This window comes from Kogia breviceps, chromosome 7, assembly GCF_026419965.1.
Source record: "Kogia breviceps isolate mKogBre1 chromosome 7, mKogBre1 haplotype 1, whole genome shotgun sequence".
In the NCBI taxonomy this organism is placed as follows: Eukaryota; Metazoa; Chordata; class Mammalia; order Artiodactyla; family Physeteridae; genus Kogia; species Kogia breviceps.
Genome location: NC_081316.1, coordinates 65,352,473 through 65,370,477, shown reverse-complemented (window position 1 = coordinate 65,370,477; position 18,005 = coordinate 65,352,473). Strand labels below are relative to the sequence as shown.

The following is an 18,005-nucleotide window of genomic DNA, read 5'->3' as shown; positions in this document are numbered from 1 at the left end:
CTTGGTAAGCTTTTGCTGACTGAACGCACGTCCTGTTCTTGGTACCAGGCCGCTCCGGAGACCTGAAGGCTATTCCTGGGCAGCTTCAACACGCTCTTCTCTGGAAGGAGCCAGGCCAGCCCTGCCTCCCCCGTCCCCTCCCTCTCTGGCCTCCAGGGACTCACCCACGGGGTCCACGAGGTCGATGTGGTCCACAAAGTCCCGCTTTCCCAGATAGACGGTGAGCTGGGGAGGAGAGGCATAGAGGGTGTTAGCAGCTGTGGGCCCCCGCCTTGGAGGAAACCCTGGGAGCTGCCCCTGAAACCCCTGGACCCAACGCTAGCCCTCATCAAAATCCTAACTCGACTTGGACCTGAGCCCCAGTCCTAATACTAGCAAGCCCTTGTATAATTTTTAAAGCACCCATTCATCCCAAAACCCTGTGAAGAAGTCGTTATTGTTCCCATTTTGCAGATGAGGACACTGAGGCCTGCAGGGATCTTCATGCCAAGCACCACTGAGGGTGGAGTGGCAGCAGGAAAGGAGTCTGAGAGGGGGTGCTGGGTGCATCTCTGCAAGTATGGGGGGACCCAGAGCAGGGCCAGCAGCGCCGAGAGGGTGCTCTGAACACTGAGCTCTGTGCCCCTCACTGCTCCCGGCCTCTGTGCAGCCTGCAGAGATCCACTCGAAGGAGGACTTGTTTTCCGAGGCAGTGAGTGCCCCACTCGGTAACCAGTCTTCAGGGAAGAACCCCAGAGCTAGAATCCAGAGTGCCATCCTGGATGCTTCCTACTCCTCCCCAATCCCTAAATCCTGACGAGTCTCCCCTCCATCAGATTTCTCCATCCTCGCAGCTACCCTTGGCTGGACCACACACCAGCCCCTCGATGGTCTGCTGCCTGGAGCCTCCCATACTTCGGACACTTCTCCCCTCCTTAGCCAGACTGGTCATCCTAAAATGCAAATCTAACCATGGTAGTCTGGTCTGAAAACCCTCTTATGGTTCCTCAGTGCCCAAGGTAAAATGAAAAATGAGTTTCATTCCAAATACAAACTCTGATTGATTGGTAGGGCCTGCCTGGGGCCCCGGGTTGAGAAGAATCCAAGATGGAATATTGGCTCAGCAGGACAGGGTGGACAGTGATTGGTGATGTCTGCTGTGGGCTCAGAAGGGAGACGTGGGTGCACACGTGGTGCTATCTGCCAGCCCAGGCCAGGAGTCCAAGCTCCTAAGCCCGGCCACCTCCCCCTCTCAGCTCCCGCTCCCTCTTGGCACCCAGACCCCCTACAACTTGTGTTCATGCCTTGCATGCCCTTTTCCACCCTGCCTTGCCTGGGAATGCATCTTTCCTCACGGAAGCCATCCCTGACCACCCAGGCTGGGTCTGCAGCTATACTTGTCACTTTATATTGAAATTACCAGTTTCTGTGTCTACCTCCTGCATCTGGCTGTGAGGGGCACGGGCTGTGCCTTATTTATCTCAGTACATCCTACCCCTATTCCCACTGGCTCAGCCTATACCTGACATGGAATGATGTCAGTAATATGTGCTAAACTGAGAGGAAAGCAGGTTGGAGCCTGGGGCCGTAATGGGGGCTGCCCCAGATAACAGGGTTCAGCAGAGAGGCTCCAGGGGCCGCTCATGCAGGTGGACTCCCCTCCCCTGAGGCCCTTGGCACTTGCTCTAATGATTGCACTCACAGTGCAGCCTCTCCGTGATAGGCCGTGCCTCCCCACACCAGGGCAGGGGCCCCCTAAAGTCTAGGAGAGTTGCACTGCCCCCCTGAGACAACAAGTTTGCTGACAGGGCCCCTCTCCTTGTAGTCGAGGGCTCCTAAGGACAGGGCGGTGTCTCACCCTCAGACAGGGTGTGCAGGTCCTTCGCGGCAGTAAAGATGCCGGAAGAGAGGATGAGAGTTTGAGGACAGAGAGGAGCCGGGGTGCGGCTGCTACAGACTCACCTTTCCATTGGGGCTCGCCTTCTTGAACACCCTGGGGAGAGAAAGAGCGGGAAGGGCAGGTTAGCATATCCCGCCCATGGGTAGGTTCCTGCAGGCCATGCCTCAGCAGGACCAGAACAAGGGGCCTGGAGTCACTTGCAGGCACCATCCAAGCGCTGGGAGCCGGAACAGATCTCACTGTCTTCCACTGCCATCCCCACCCGAGACGCCATGCTTGCCTTTATAGGTCCCCTGGGCTCCCTTGACAGCCCCCTCGGTCTGTTCCTCACCCAGAAGGCGGAAGGAGTCTTCCAAGATAGGTCAGACCTTGCCACTCGTTAGCTCAAAGTCCTCCGAGCTCACGCAGAGGCACGGCCTTGTGTGTGTGGTTTGCCCTCCCCCTTTACCTCCCAGCTTCACCTCCCCCTACTCTCCTCCATCCTCCAGCCGCAAGCCTGCTTGCCTTTCCTCCAACACACCAGGGTGGTCCCTGCCTCAACAATCCCTTCCCTGGGACGTTCTCCCCGCACAGATACGCTTGCCCAGCCCCGCGCTTTATACGATGAAGCTTCACCCTGTGCCAACCCAGTGTTCCCAATCCTCTCACTGTACTTTCCCTTTTTCCACAGCACTCACCACTTCCTAACCCACTACATAACTGACTCTTGGATTACATTTATGCCTGTCTACTCTGCTAATGTCATCTCCACGAGGGCAGGGATCTTTGTCTCTCTCGTCCACTGATGCGTCCCAAGCACCTAGAACGGCACATCCAGTAGGTGTTTAATACATCTGTGTTAATGAATGGTAAGCAGCCAGCACTTAATAAATATTAGTTGAGAGGGTGAATGAATGAATGAGTGAAGGAAGCAACTGAGGCCAGGAAGGGCGGGGATGCGCCCATGGCCACACAGCAGAGCCCAGATGTAGGGTCGGGCAGAGGCATGGTCCCTGACTCCCGTACTCTGCCTTCCAGAGCACACCCTGGTCCCCAGCAGCTCCTCCTGCTGTCTCCCTGCAGCTGGTCTGGGAGTCTGAGGCCCCTCACCTATCCCCCATCATCCAGCCCCAGAACTGCTCAGAGCAATGTTGGGAGGGAGAGAAGAAAGGTAGAGACGGAGACCCAGAGGCAGAGAAGGTATTGGAGGAGGGAGGGGAGGGAGGGAGGGAAAGGAGGAGGATGCTGGCTCTGGAGATGTGACAATGAAGGATGGAATGAGAGATGATAAAACAAACAAACAAGAGAGGGAGAGAGAGACAGTCACAAACAGAGAGAGATGGAGCAGACACAGAGCCAACAGAGCAGACCTGCATGAGCTGAGAGCGAGGCAGGCAGCCCAAATCCTGGAGGGGCAGGAGGTCCAGCAGGCATCCAGGGCAAGGCGGGGTGAGGCCCACAGTGTCCCAGCGACAGCAGGTCCTCCCAGAAGGGGAGTGGGGTGGTGGCTCTGTGCTGCCTCCGTAGCCCCCCGCCCATCATTCCCACCCCTTACTTTTGGGGCCCAAGGGACCACTGATGGGTCTGAGCTTGGCTGGCAAATAAGAGCCTAGCACATCCCTCCCCCACCTCCCCTAGGAGTTCTGGGTTCTTCTCCTCCTAATAAATATTTATCAGTGTTTGGAGTGTGAAGATGCCACAGTCAGCTGGGGTATAATAATTGCTAAAGTGAGAAAAAAATACAGATCACACAGTTTGATCTAGCAGCTCCCAAGCTAAGGCCGGACCTGCAGAGGAGACCAGACAAGTGACAGGCCACAGAGATCCCAGCTGCTTCCAGAAGCCTCAGTCCACCCCTCAGGAGCCCTGGGTCTGATGGAAAGGAGAGGCCACAAATGCCTGAGGCCATCCCAGTGACCCCCGAGAGGGACTAGCGTTACCCTGACCACAGGAAGCTGGTGCAGGGGGCCAGCTGGGAGTAGCGATAGAGAGAGAGGGAGGGAGGGAAGGAGGGAAGAAGCAACTAACATTTTTAAAAAGTAGGAACTAGCATTTGTTGAGTTCCCAATTAATTATTTCTCATAACAGCACTGTGAAATGAGCATTATAACCCTCATTTTACAGACAATGAACTTGAGGTTCAAAAAGATGTAGTAATTTTCTCAGAAACATACAGCAAGCAAGGGGCTAATAAGTCAGGATTCAGACCCAGTTCTGTCCATCTGCCTCCAGAGGCTGGTTATTTTCTGTCCAACCCTGCTGCTTTCCTAAAGCAGGTGTTTTTATCAACATCAGGAATAACAGAAAAGAGGGGAAATGAGGACAGGTGTTGGGGGGAGAAATGAAAGGGTGAGGAAGGAGGGAGAAGGAGAGTAAGCATGACGAGGGGCAGGAAGCATGGCCAGCCCAGCAGTGGGACATGGCCTGCTGCTAACTCAACCAGCCGCCGGGCCACCTCCTCAGGAAACTGGACGCTGATGGCTTCCTCAGACAACAACAGCTGCCAGCGCCCTCCAGGCTTGTACGCCCTCAGCATGTCTCAGTATTTTTCCCAGAACACTGTTGTTGATCCTTCCACAATCCCATTTCAGAGATGAGAAAACTGAGGCTCAAAGAGGTGAATTATGGCTGCCTGTCTCCAGAGCCCATGTCCTTTCCACTCTGTCCCACAGCCAAACGGTCCCTGAAACAACTCCACTGGCTTCCTGACCACAATGCTGTCAGAAAAAAAGGCCCCTGTAGGGGTGCTTCCAGTTCACCGGGACCCCCACCTGGTGCAGGACCTCAGAGATGGCTTCTGCCTGTCCACTTTGAAGAGCAAGCACAAACACACAAAACTGAGGTAAAAGCCAAGCTTCCAGACTGTGGGATGGCTGGGTTTAGTTCATTCCCAAGTCCTATTTGTACCCCATAAGCCTGATCCTCAGAGCCAAAGCTGGGTCCATGCAAGAAATACCGGTGGTGTTCTAGCTGATTAAGACTCTCTGGAGATAAGGAACAGAAACCCACCTAGCAGAGCTCAAGAAAAGGAGAGGGTATGATAAGGAGGCAAAAATCTCACGGGAAGGATATGCAGGCAGGACGCACGGGGGCTGGAGCCAGGAACGGGGAAGCCATCAGCCTCTCAGGCGGCTGCTCTCTCTCTCCACCTCTCTCCCTGGGGTTGCATGTTCTCCCGGAGGCACTGCTCTCTGTGCGGCTGCTACATTGTCTCTGTGGACCAACTCTCTGCTTACTCAGGGCTTTTCTGCCCCTCCATCATTTTGGCTTGCATGTGGCTCTCACTTCGACCCTATTTCTACTCTGCCTCTGCTCAGCTTCCCACGGTTAACTGGCTGAATGGCCCAATTCCAAATCCCCAGGAGAGGAATTTCATTGGTCAGTTTTGGTCAGGTGTCCGGTGCCTGGGCCAATCAGTTAGGCTTAGGGTGTGTCATGTGGTCCATCAGGCATGGGCAGAGGAGGGTCTGTAGAGCAGTGTTTTTCAACCCAGGGGTCACAACCCATTAGTTGACAAGGAAATCAACTTACAGAGTTGCCAGCAGCACTTTGTTGTTGTTTTTTTTTAATGCAATAGAATAAAAGATACAAGCATCAGGTGCAGATGGCAAAGGTATAGTAGATACTACTATATTTACCAATATTCTATTGCCCTCTAAGGCTGGGGATATGGGTGGATCAAATTTCTCCAGTCCTATGAAGTTAGTCGTGCCCATGCAGCTTGCTCTGGCCAAGGAAACATGAGTAGATGTGCCATATGTCACTTCCGGGCAGAAGCATTTAAGGGCTGGTGCATGATTCCCCATGCTGTTTATATTAGTCTTCTATGGAGGCTATAACAAAGGGTCGCAAACTTAGTGGCTTAAAACAACATAAATGTATTATCTGGCAGTTCTGTAGTTCAGAAGTTCAAAATGTACCTCACTAGGTTAAAATCAAGATGTTAGCAGGGCTGCATTCCTTTCCAGAGGCTCTAGGGGTAAATCTGTTTCCTTGCCCTTTCCACCCACATTCCATGTCTCAAGGCCTCTTCCTCCATCTTCAAAGCCAGCAACAGCAGGTTGGGTTCTTATCACATTGCATCGCTCTGACCTCCTCTTCTGCCTCCCTATTCCACTTTTAAAGACTCTTATGAATACATGTAGCTCCCTATTTTAAGATCAACTGATTTTAGGAAACTTAATTCCATCTGCAACTATAATTCCCCTTTGCCATGTGATATAACATATTCAAAGGTTCCAAGGATTAGGACGTAGACATTGTTGGGGGGCCATTCTTCTGCTTACCACACCCACTTTCCTCTATCAATGAAACCATCAATGATCTGGATGGGAAAGCCTTCAGAGACCGAAATCCCAGGGCTCTCCTGCTAGATGATAGACATGCAGCATGAGAGAGAAAGAAAGCTCTTGAGCCACTGAGATTTGGGGGTTGTTTGTAACTGCAGCAGACCAGCTTCTCCTGGCTAATAGGAAAAGTAAATATTATTTAGTAAAACTTTTGTTTCAGATGAAACGAGTTACAATGTAAAATGAGTATCATGCTACAAATTTTTAACTGTTTAAAATCCACTGCTCTAGAGAACATGCCTAAAACAAACATGCTGTATCAGTGTCTGTGCAGCCTGTGGGATCCTATTTTCTGATTCTGCTGCTTTTCTGTGTGCCACCAGTCCTCCTAATGTCCCTTTGTGCCTATAGGGAGAGGCCTATATCATGAGGGACCCAGAACAAAGTACCTTCCTAGATAGATTATCCAACAACCAAGAGTTTATAATTTTGTATAGTACAGCCAAACAATGGAATAATACTACATAGCATTGAAATTATGCTTGCATCTTTCATAACACAGGGAGATGCCTATGATAGAATATTAAGCAGAATAAATCAGGAATCAAAACAGTATTTTTGGCATGAGCTCAACTTTATACTCAATAAACACCCAAAAGAAAGGAGAAGACAAGGTTGTTAAGATGGCAGTACTCCTCAAACTGTATGAATTCAATGCAATCCCTATCAAAACTCGCAGCCTGATTTTCTGCATTAATTGACAGGCTGATCATAAAATTCATATGGAAATATAACAGCCAAAACAATCTTGAAAAAACAAAAAAGGAACAAAGTTGGAGGACTCAGACTTCCCAAATTCAAAACTTACTACAAAGCTATAGTAATCAAGAATGTGTGAACCTGGCATAAAGATAGACATAGAGATCAATGGAACAAAATTGAGAGTCCAGAAATAAACCCATATATTTACGGTCAATTGATTTTTAGCAAGAGAACCAAGACAAGTCTTTGGAAATAGTCTTTTCAGCAAATGAATCTTGGACAACTGGATATCCATATGCAGAAGAATGAAGTCAGAGCCCCTCCACCTCACACCATATACAAAAATTAACTCAAAATGTACCAAAGATCTAAATGTAAGAGCTACAATTATAAAACTCTTAGAAGAAAACATAAGTGTAAATCTACATGACCTTGGATAAGGCAATGGTTTCTTAGATATGACACCAAAAGCACAGGCAACTAAAGGAAAAAGTAGATAAATTGCATTTTATCAAAATTAAAAACTTTGGAGCTTCAAAAGTCACTATCAGGGCTTCCCTGGTGGCGCAGTGGTTAAGAATCCACCTGCCAATGCAGGGGACACGGGTTCAAGCCCTGATCCAGGAAGATCCCACATGCCGCGGAGCAACTAAGCCCATGAGCCACAACTACTGAGCCTGCGCTCTAGAGCCCACGAGCCACAACTACTGAGCCCACGCGCCACATCTACTGAGGCCCATGGGCTCTAGAGCCTGTGCTCTGTAACAAGAGAAGCCGCCACAATGAGAAGCCCGCGCACCACAACGAAGAGTAGCCCCCGCTCGCTGCAACTAGAGAAAGCCCATGCACAGCAACAAAGACCGAATACAGCCAAAAATAATAAATAAGTAAAAGTAAATTTATTTTTTTAAAAAAGTCATTATCAAGAAAGTAAAAAGACAATCCACAAAATGGAGCAAATATTTTCAAATCATGTATCTAATAAGAGTCTAGTATCCAGGATATATAAAGACCCTATTACGATTCAACAACAAACAGGCAAATAACTCAATTAAAAACAAGCAATGAATTTGAATAGCCATTTCTTCAAAGAAGATACACAAGTGGCCAATAAGCACATGAAAAGATCACTAGTCATGGGGGAAATGCAAATTAAAGCCACAATGAGGGGAATTCCCTGGCCATCCAGTGGTTAGGACTCTGCCTTCACTGCCAGGGGCCTGCGTTCAATCCCTGGTCGGGGAACTAAGATCCCACAAGCCGCTTGGTGTGGCGGGGCAGGGGGAGCCACAGTGAGATATTTCACACCCACTAGGATAGCTATAGTGAAAAAGAAGGACAGGGACTTCCCTGGTGGCGCAGTGGTTAAGAATCTGCCTGCCAATGCAGGGGACACGGGTTCGAGCCGTGGTCCACAAGATTCCACATGCTGCGGAGCAACTAAGCCCGTGCGCGTTGTGGTGCTCTAGAGCCCGCGAGCCACAACTAGAACCCGTGTGCCACAACTACTGAAGCCTGGGCGCCTAGAGCCCATGCTCCACAACAAGAGAAGCCACCTCAATGAGAAGCCCGCGTGCCGCAACGAACAGTAGCCCCCATTCGCCACAACTAGAGAACGCCCGCGCGCAGCAACAAAGATCCCACACAGACAAAAATAAACAAATAAGTAAATAAAATTTTTTTTTAAAAAGAACAATAACAAGTGTTATCAAGGATGTGGAGAAACAAGAACCCTCATACATTGCTGGTGGTAATGTAAAGCAGTTCAGTCACTTTGGCAAACAGTCTGGCAGTCCCTCTAAACATCAAACATAGAGTTAACATATGACCCAGCAATTCCATTCCTAGGTAGATACCCACGAGAACTGAAAACGATGTCCACACAAAAACTTGTACATAAATGTTCATAGTGGCATTATTCATAACAGTCACAAAAAGTGAAAAAAAAGTCCATCAATTGATGAATCTATTTTTTTAAATGCGGCATATACATTCAGTGGAATATTATTCAACCATAAAAAGGGATGAAGCACTGATTCATGCTACAACATGGATGAACCTCGAAAGTATTTTGTTAAGTGAAAGAAGCCAGACACAAAAAGCCATATATTGTGTGATTCCACTTATTAAAAATGTCCAGAATAGGCAACTACATAGAAACAGAAAGCAGATCAGTGGTTGCCAGGGGCTGGTGGGAGGGGGAAATGGGAAGTGATTGTTAATGGGCTGATGAAAATATTCTGGAATTAGATAGTGGTGATGGTTATACAACCTTGTGAGAATACTAAAAAACACTAAAACTGCTAATATTATGGTATGTAAATGATATGTCAGTTTTAAAAACTAAAACTAAAAACAACCCCAAAAAATGAATGAAAGGAAAGGAAATGTGCCTAAATGTTAACAGGGGTTAAAGGAAATTCCATCCACCCACCCACTCATTCCTGCATATCCCTTATTTTTCCATGTTGTACAACGAGCACAAATTACTTCATAAAGACGCCTGGGCTTCCCTAACAACGTATGTCTCAAGTCTTAGTGAAAAAATTATAGTAAGCACAGTAGAGGAAATATGGATCCTGTCATTCAGATCCTTTGAGGCTAGAATCTCTGATACTGCAGTTTTACAATCCAGAGTCCACATCTCTGTGATTCCTCAGACCCTTCCCCAAGCCTCTGCTGTGTCAGTCCAAGCCACCATCAGGCTGAGCCAGGTATACAACTGATACACCCACACGGGCCTCTGCTCAGCTTTGACCAATTACTCTCCCATTTATCATTCACTTACCCAGTAAACATTCACACACTCCTACCACTACCAGGCTCTGCGGGCACTAAGATGAATAATTCATAGTTCCTGCTGACAAAAAACCACGGTATAGCCAAGTGAGATAAACCCACCAATCACGTCAGCCACCGTGCATTAAGCTTTCCCTATAATCCAGGTGCTGTGCTAAGAACTTCACACACATTAAGATAGTATATTATGCCATCGAAACAGTCCCATTTTTCAAAGGAGAAACCTGAGATTCAGAAACCGTGAATAACTTAATCAAAGTCTCAAAGCCAGCATCAGAAAACTCATACAGGAGAGGAAGCCCATGAATGGGATGCCTATGGGAAATCATTTAGCCAAACTTGTCTTACTTAGCATCAGAAAACTCATCTTGTAGAGCTTATCCACAAAAGTTGTGATTCACTACCAGTGAATTGAGAGAGCACTGGCAACAATTCAATCCTTTGTGAGCATCAGAAAATTCATGTTAGATAAAAATGCTATGAATACAGTGAATGTGGCGAGACCTTCAGATGTTAAGCTCAATCAACAACAGAAAACTCATCCAGGAGAGAAAACAGGTGCCAGTTACTGCTCTAAGTGTGTCATAAATATTTACTCATTTGTTCCTCCAACAACATATGAGGAGGTACTACTATCCCACTTTTGCAGATGAGGAAACTGAGGCACAGAGAGTCTAAGTCATTTGCCCAAGGTCACACAGCTAGTAAGGTGCTCAGCTTGATATTGGAACCCAGGCAGTCTAGCTGCAGGGGTGACACTTTTCACCACTCACAATACTACCTTATAGGTAGGATTGTGTGGTTCCGTCTGAGGGGCTCAGGAAAGGCTTCAAGGGAGGAAGTCGCAACGAGGGGTATCTTGAAGAACACACAGAGGTGCGGAAGAGGTGACAGCACTGCAGGTGGGGGTCTCACAACTGAGGCCACTGTGCGTTTGGGAGACAGTCGGCAATCTGCAGTATGTCCCAGGTGCCTGGGAGGAGCACCAGGGAGGAGGATGGGCCAGAGAAGGGTCCACTCACTTCCCTGATAGTCACGGAGCACCTCCATGCACCAGGCCCTAGGCTAGGTATAAAGGGTCTCAAATGCCAGACTAAGGACCTCAGACCATATCCAGAAGGCAATGGGGAGCCATAGGCACTTAGAGGGAAGGAGAATGGCCAGGACTGTACCTTGGACACAGAGATGCTGTCACCCCATATCTTTCCCCTGTCCCTGCCCCTGATAGCAGTCATAGCTCAGCTGGGTAGGGTGGGGACCTGCAAGGGGGGGGGCATTCACCCTCAGGTACACCTGCCCTACATTCTGACCCACTTACCTGGGTGTGAGAACAGCCATCAGGGAGCCGGGAGGTGTGAGGAGCAGGTAGCTGTGGCAGCAAAGAGGTTTCTAGAGCCCTTATCACACCCTCCCTGGTAGCAGAGTTCTTTGTGTGCAGGCTTGTCTGCTCTGCCAGAACTGAACAGCCCTCCTTGTGTCAGAACATTGCCTGCCTGTTTACCCACCATTAGTGCACCTGCTTCTCAGGACAGCCCAGGACAGGGGGAGGAGGCAAGAAGACAGGAGATGTCACCCCGGTTTCATACAGTTGGGGAGCATGAGGGTTCACAGTGCAGCCTGCTTTATTTCCCAGATGGAGAAATCAACGCCCAAGGGAGAGAAGAATCTTGCACCCAGGCCAGGAAACTAAGGCCCAGAGAGACTCTGGGGTGTGTCCAGTCACAGACTGGGAGGAGAGCCCCAGGCTTCTGGTGCTCTTGTCACACCCCTGCTCAGAATCCTGCATGGCTTCCCTGGGCACAGGCCTGAGGGGTGAGGGGTGCTGGATGGGGGTCTGGCCAAGTCAAGCCCCAGGGCTCCAGACTTCTCACAGGCGTCTAGGCAGACAGCAATTGCTCCAGCCTCTTGTCCACATTCATGTGTTCACTTTTCTAGCCATGACCCATATATGTGAAGATTTCCAGGGGGTGCGGAGTGAGCGAGGAGGGGAGCCACCAGGTGGCCATGGACAGAGGGGAGAGTTTCTTAAAGGAGCCTGGCCCATTTTCCAGTAACCCACGAAACGAGATCTGAAATCGAAAGCTAATAATTTCACCAAGCAGGCTGGCAGCTGGATCCCAAAGAGCCCACAGACTGCACCTGAATGCTCTCCAGCCTTCTCAAGGGTTGAGAGGCAGGAAGGGAAGGGTGCTGGCAGAGGAAACAGTGCAGACGCTGAAGCAAGCAGACCCCGCCTGAGTCCTGCGTAACCTTGAGTTTTGCTTCCTCTCTGAGGCGTACTTTTCATTATCTGGAAAGTGGGGTTGATATCTACCCCATAGGTGAAGGCATATATACAGCCTTGATACCTACTAGGGAATGATAAAGGGAAGTGGACATCATTGGTACTGTAATTATTATTGTTATTATCCTCATTCCCTGAGCCAACACTCTGCCTTCCCTCCAGCGCCCAGGGGAGAGTTCTTGGCCAGCTGTCCCTCAGGTGGGAGGGGATGGTTATATTAACTCCACTGGAGACAAACAAGTTTTTTTAGCTGTCTGTCTCTCTCTCAGTCTTGGGCAGAAAACAGCAGTTTATGATATGCTCTTCCTAGTTTAGACCCTCACATTCCAGAAATCTCCAGGGACATGCCCTGTTATTCCCTCTTTCTGTAATAGCCTTTCTATCGGTTCTCCCACTGCAATCCCTCCCATCCTTCCTTCCCAATGTCACCTCATCCAAGAAGCCTTCCCTGACTGCTTCAGCTTAAAGTGTCCTTGCCCTGACCCCTTCCTCCTTCCCTCTCTCCATCCATCTTTTCTACTCCGCTCCTTGCTTTTCTTCCTTTCTTTCCAATCTCTGGGCTTGACACGGTTCTTACCTCCAGAAGATACAGGCCCCTGTGCCCTGTCACCAGGACACCTGCACTCTGGAGCAGGGAGAGAGAGAGATACTCCACAAATAAACAAAATCCTCCCTCAGAAGCACAGCAGGAGGGTGGGATGATACGATGTATGATGTGCACAGGAACCCTGTCTTCCTTCAGTCATCTTCCTTGGTATATAGTGGGTGCTTAGTAAATATTTCGAATGAGTGAATAAACAAGGGCCAAACCCTGAGCTTGAAGATGGGGAAAAATAGGACTTGGGCCAAGAGGCGAATCAGAGGCCGGCCGCCTGGCTGCCAGGATAAGACACGGGTGTGTGCAGCCTCGGCAGGAGCATGTTACATACAGGGCAGCCCCAGACACACAGCAGCCATGGTTTTCCCAGTGGGAAGACTTTATTTAAAGTTCTACTTGCTTGGGTATGTGTGTGTGTGTGTCTGTCTGTGTGTGTGTCTGTGTCTGTGTGTATGGTTTTTTGGTTTTTGTTTTTGCCAATTTGCACATATAAACTTTTAGGGATACAGAAGAACATATAATAAAATAAGATATTAATTCAGAAGTGTTACTTTTTTCTCCATTGCCACATTTCATAAAATATCAGAACAGATCAGTAGGGCAGGGCATCTCCAACTCTGCTTCAACCACTCTGGGGACCAGTCAGGGGCTGAGAGCCCTCTGTGGTCAGGAGATCTGTCCAGATTGAAAGGTATGGCCTAGGGTAGTGGCTTTTTCTTGAGAAAGAATTTTGGGGAGAAAAACCCACGTCTTGTATTTAGCTAGATACAGTGCCCATGATGGGCTGGAGCTGGTTTGTACAGGCTCATAGAGCCGACTGTCACACTTGTAGGAATTTTGTGAGCTAGTTGTTAAACACAGCCGTTGCCAATGGTTCTCTATTGGGGGTGAAATGGCTGTCTACTGGGGTAAATCAGCCCCGTGGGGGACATTTGGCAATGTCAAGAGACACTTGGGTGATCACAACTTGGGGGAGGGGTGCTACTGGCATCTAGTGGGCAGACGTCACGGGTGCTGCCTACACAATGTGTAGGCCAGCCCCTTCCCTGCTCCCAACAAAAAACCTCGAGCCCAAATGTTAACAGTGCTGATGGTGAGAAATCCTGATCCAAAATTACAATTAAATAAATTATATTAAAAACAAAGGGAGGGGGCTTCCCTGGTGGCGCAGTGGTTGAGAATCCGCCTGCCGATGCAGGGGACACGGGTTCGTGCCCTGGTCCGGGAGGATCTCACGTGCCGCGGAGCGGCTGGGCCCGTGAGCCATGGCCGCTGGGCCTGCGCGTCCGGAGCCTGTGCTCCGCAGCGGGAGAGGCCACAGCAGTGAGAGGCCCGCATACCGAAAAAAAAAAAAAAAAACAAAGGGAGGGTGCTTCCCTGGTGGCGCAGTGGTTGAGAGTCCACCTGCCGATGCAGGGGACGCAGGTTCGTGCCCCGGTCCAGGAAGATCCCACATGCCGTGGAGCAGCTGGGCCCATGAGCCATGGCTGCTGAGCCTGCGCATCCAGAGCCTGTGCTACGCAATGGGAGATGCCACAACAGTGAGAGGCAAAAAAAAAAAAAAAAAAAAAACAAGAAAAACAAAGGGAGGTGGACTTCCCTGGTGGTGCAGCGGTTAAGAATCCACCTGCCAATGCAGTGGACACAGGTTCGAGCCCTGGTCCAGGAAGATCCCACATGCCACAGAGCAACTAAGCCCATGCGCCTCAACTACTGAGCCTGTGCTCTAGAGCCTGTGAGCCGCAACTACTGAGCCCTCGTACCACAACTACTGAAGCCCACACGCCTAGAGCTTGTGCCCCACAACAAGAGAAGCCACCACAATAAAGAGTAGCCACCACTCGCCGCAACTAGAGAAAGCCCTCATGCAGCAAAAAAGACCCAACACAGCCCAAAATAAGTAAATAAATAAATAAATAAATAATTTTTTAAAAAAAGTTAAAAAAAAAAACAACAAAAGGAGGGCTTCCCTGGTGGTGCAGTGGTTAAGAATCCACCTGCCAATGCAGGGGACACGGGTTCAAGCCCTGGTCCAGGAAGATCCCACATGCCACGGATCAACTAAGCCCATGCACCACAACTACTAAGCCTGCACTCTAGAGCCCATGAGCCACAACTACTGAAGCCCGTGCGCCTACAGCCCATGCTCCACAACAAGAGAAGCCACCGCAATGAGAAGCCCGCGCACCGCAACGAAGAGTAGCCCCCGCTCGCCACAACTAGAGAAAGACCGCACACAGCAATTAAGACCCGACGCAGTCAAAAATAAAATAAAACAAATAAATTTATTTTTAAAAAACTATCAACACTCATTTTTTAAAAAAAGGGAATACATACTCAAAACTTATCACTTACTATTTTTTTTACTAAATTTCACTATAAAGATGGTGCCCTACTGTGTATCTCTTCCCAACTTCATGTTCAATGACATGACATTAGTAGGGTGAAATCCTTGGTGGAAGAATTTACACCACAGAAATCGGCAAATATTACAACCCCACCCCCCCTTTTTTTTATGGATAGCCAGCTGTTACCAGTGGACCATTGGATGTGACCCTAAATAGAGAAGGGAAATTCGGAAGCCTGGTGGATGCTTCTAAGTTTCCAGCCCAGGCAAATGGCTCAGCACCAACCTTGTGTATGCAGTCACAAACTCTACACACCTCACACACACACACACACACACACCATGCATACACACAGAGACATACACACCTGACACATACCCACAAACACCACATACACACACCACACAACACACATACCCTACACGCCATACACATGTACCTACAGGCACACCACACACCACACATGTACAAAACACACCACACACATCGTGCACACTTGCACCACACACATACCACGTATGCTTCACATCTCACACCACATATATACCACTTCCACTTATCCACACCACATACACAGACCACACACACAAATACTAAGCACATTCCATGCGCACACCTGCATCACACACCCCACACACATCTCACCTACAACTCCCCCGACGTACACCAAACACACACCACGTAAACACACGTGCTCCCACAGCAGCCCTCTAGCCAGCAGAAGACTAACTGAAATCATGAGAATAAGAGAATGCCAATCCGGGACTTCCCTGGCAGCCCAGTGGTTAAGACTCCGAGCTTCCACTGCAGGGGGCATGGGTTCAATCCCTGGTTGGGGAACTAAGATCCTGCATGCCACACGGTGTGGCCACAAAGAAAGAGAACACCAATCTGCCTGACCACCTTCTTTTGATGTCTGAGCACCTCTGCCATAATTTACTGTCTCCTCAACCCAAAGACCATCCTTCCCACACACCCCCACACCCAGCTTGCCAAAGCGAAGGTCTTGACACCCCCCAGGAGCACCATCCTGTGACTCCATCCCAGGCCCGTTCCTCTTAGCCACTGGAGCCCTGACTCGGTGGTCCCCCATCCCTGCTCTGTGCCCAGCTGTCTATAGGCTCCAGAGCAGAGCCCGGCTGCCTGTGGCCTCCAGGGCCTGGCCTCCACCCCTTCCCAGGACCCATGACAAGCAGTTCCCTTGGTGACCTCACCCACCTGGCCCCTTTAGCTGCCACCAGATGCTGGTAAGCCAAACCTCCATCTCCAGCCAGACCCTCTCTGACCCCATACCCACTAGCCTTGGGACATGTGTACTCGGATGTCCCCAGACTCCTCACACAAGTCCCAAACAGACTTCCTGTCTGCCCGCACCTGTTCCTCACCGACACTCTCTGCCCCTGCCCACCCCAGAGGTCAGCACACAGGAAGTGCTCCAGGCACATCTCATGGATAAAGGAATAAATTATGTAAATCCTATAAAGAAAGGAAAAAACAAACTTCCTTATGAGGCAGAAAGGAAGTCTTACCCCATTTTACAGATGAGAGCCCTGAGTCTCCGTGAAATTAAGGGACCAGCCAGGAGCAGTAGCTGAGGCGGGGGGTGGGGGTGGGGGGGTGGGGGGGTGCTGTGTGGGAAGGAGGGAGGCTGTGGAAGGCCCAGTGCTGGGGGCTGCAGGCAGCAGCAGTCATGCCAGGGCAGGCCCTGCAGAATGAGCTCTCCCCAGCCCTGAGTGAGGGGGTTAGTTACAAACAAAAGGAAAAGGCGTTCCTGATACGCGTCCTGTTTCCTCTCCTCCTCTGGGCTTCTCAGGCCTTGGAGGGCGGAGGTCTCTGGGCTGGCAGTACTCGGCCTGTGCACGGGCAGGCAGAGGTGAGCGTCTCCAGGGGCCCTTTCCACTCCAGCGGTTTGGCCTGCGTGGAGACAGGCTCCCGAGTGACCCTCAAGCTACCCTTCCCAGCCTGGAGGAGCACCCCCTGATCCCCAATGGGTACTCATCACAGCCAGGCACCTTCTTCCATCAGACTGTTCCATAAAGGCATCTCGACTGGGAAGCCTTTCCTGTCACCCTTACTCGCTACAAGAGCCCCTCTAAAGCTCCCCCTTCTTCCCTTCCGCCCTGCCCCACAGCAGCCGAGCCCTTACTCTGCCCAGCTCTCTGTGGCTATTGCCTATAGACCAGAGCTCCCCATGAATCAGGCCAGGGAGGCAGAGAGCAAAGGCAGAGGCCATCATCAAATGGGGCTTCTCAAGTGAGAGAAGGAGATGAGCCTCCTCCATCAAACAGGGAGACAGGGGGCCTTCCTGAGGGCAGAGGTCATATCTCCTCTATCAGATAAGAATTCCCTGAGGGAAGTGGCCATGACTCCTCCATCAGATAGGAGGCTGCTGCAGACAAAATGCATGCTTCCTTCCTCAGACAAGGAGCTACTAGAGGACAAGAGAGCTATGTCCCCTCCATTGGATCGGAAGTCCCAGGAAACAGGAGCCACATCCCCCCTCCCTGCCCCCACCAGCAGACCAGAGTCTCTCTCCTGGAGAACAGGACCATGCCCCCTCCATCAGACCATGAGCTCCCAGAAGGCACATTCCTGTCTGCTGCCTCCTCAGCAGTTCCCAAAACAGACTTCAGTTCCGTCTGAGACTCAGAGAAGGACTTCCCCATGGGGCAGAACTAGGGGAAGTCTTGCCCACAACCTCCCTTGCACAAGGTCCCATGCCAACTTCCCATTCATGCCCAAAACTGAACAGAAGCTGCTTTGCCATCCTTAATACAGGCATGTGTCTGGGCAAAGGCCAGCAGCTGTCTATTTCAGCCAGGAATGTTGACTTCTTGAGAGACAGCAATGGGGATGACTGGGAGATCCCTGAGAAGAGGATGCCCAGGACAGGCTGTGCGCCCAGCTCTGGCCTGGAAGTGACCAGGTGTGTGGGCTAGATGGGTCTCTGCTCCTGACTCTGTCACTAAATGGGCAAACCTCTTCCCCGTGTGGCCACTAACACCCCCTCCCATCTCCAAACTTTGTCAGCACCCACTGCTTGTTAAAGTGGCAGGAGGCAACAGGG

At 50.1% G+C, this 18,005-nt stretch overlaps 1 protein-coding gene across 4 annotated transcripts in view; it reads right to left on the bottom strand.

Moving 5' to 3' along the window:
* The window catches only part of ARRB1 (arrestin beta 1), a 78,235-nt gene that overhangs the window by 23,974 nt on the left and 36,256 nt on the right, over window positions 1-18,005 (bottom strand). For 2 of the 4 annotated variants that reach the window (XM_067038483.1, XM_067038482.1), the window contains exons 2-3: window positions 1,942-1,972; window positions 165-225 (exon numbers count right to left, since the gene is read on the bottom strand). In XM_067038483.1, the coding sequence (XP_066894584.1) occupies window positions 165-225; window positions 1,942-1,972 (92 nt within the window). Of the gene's footprint in view, window positions 1-164; window positions 226-1,941; window positions 1,973-4,919; window positions 5,192-18,005 lie in introns of those variants that run through there. The other 2 variants (XM_059070865.2, XM_067038481.1) reach the window with 2 other exon arrangements.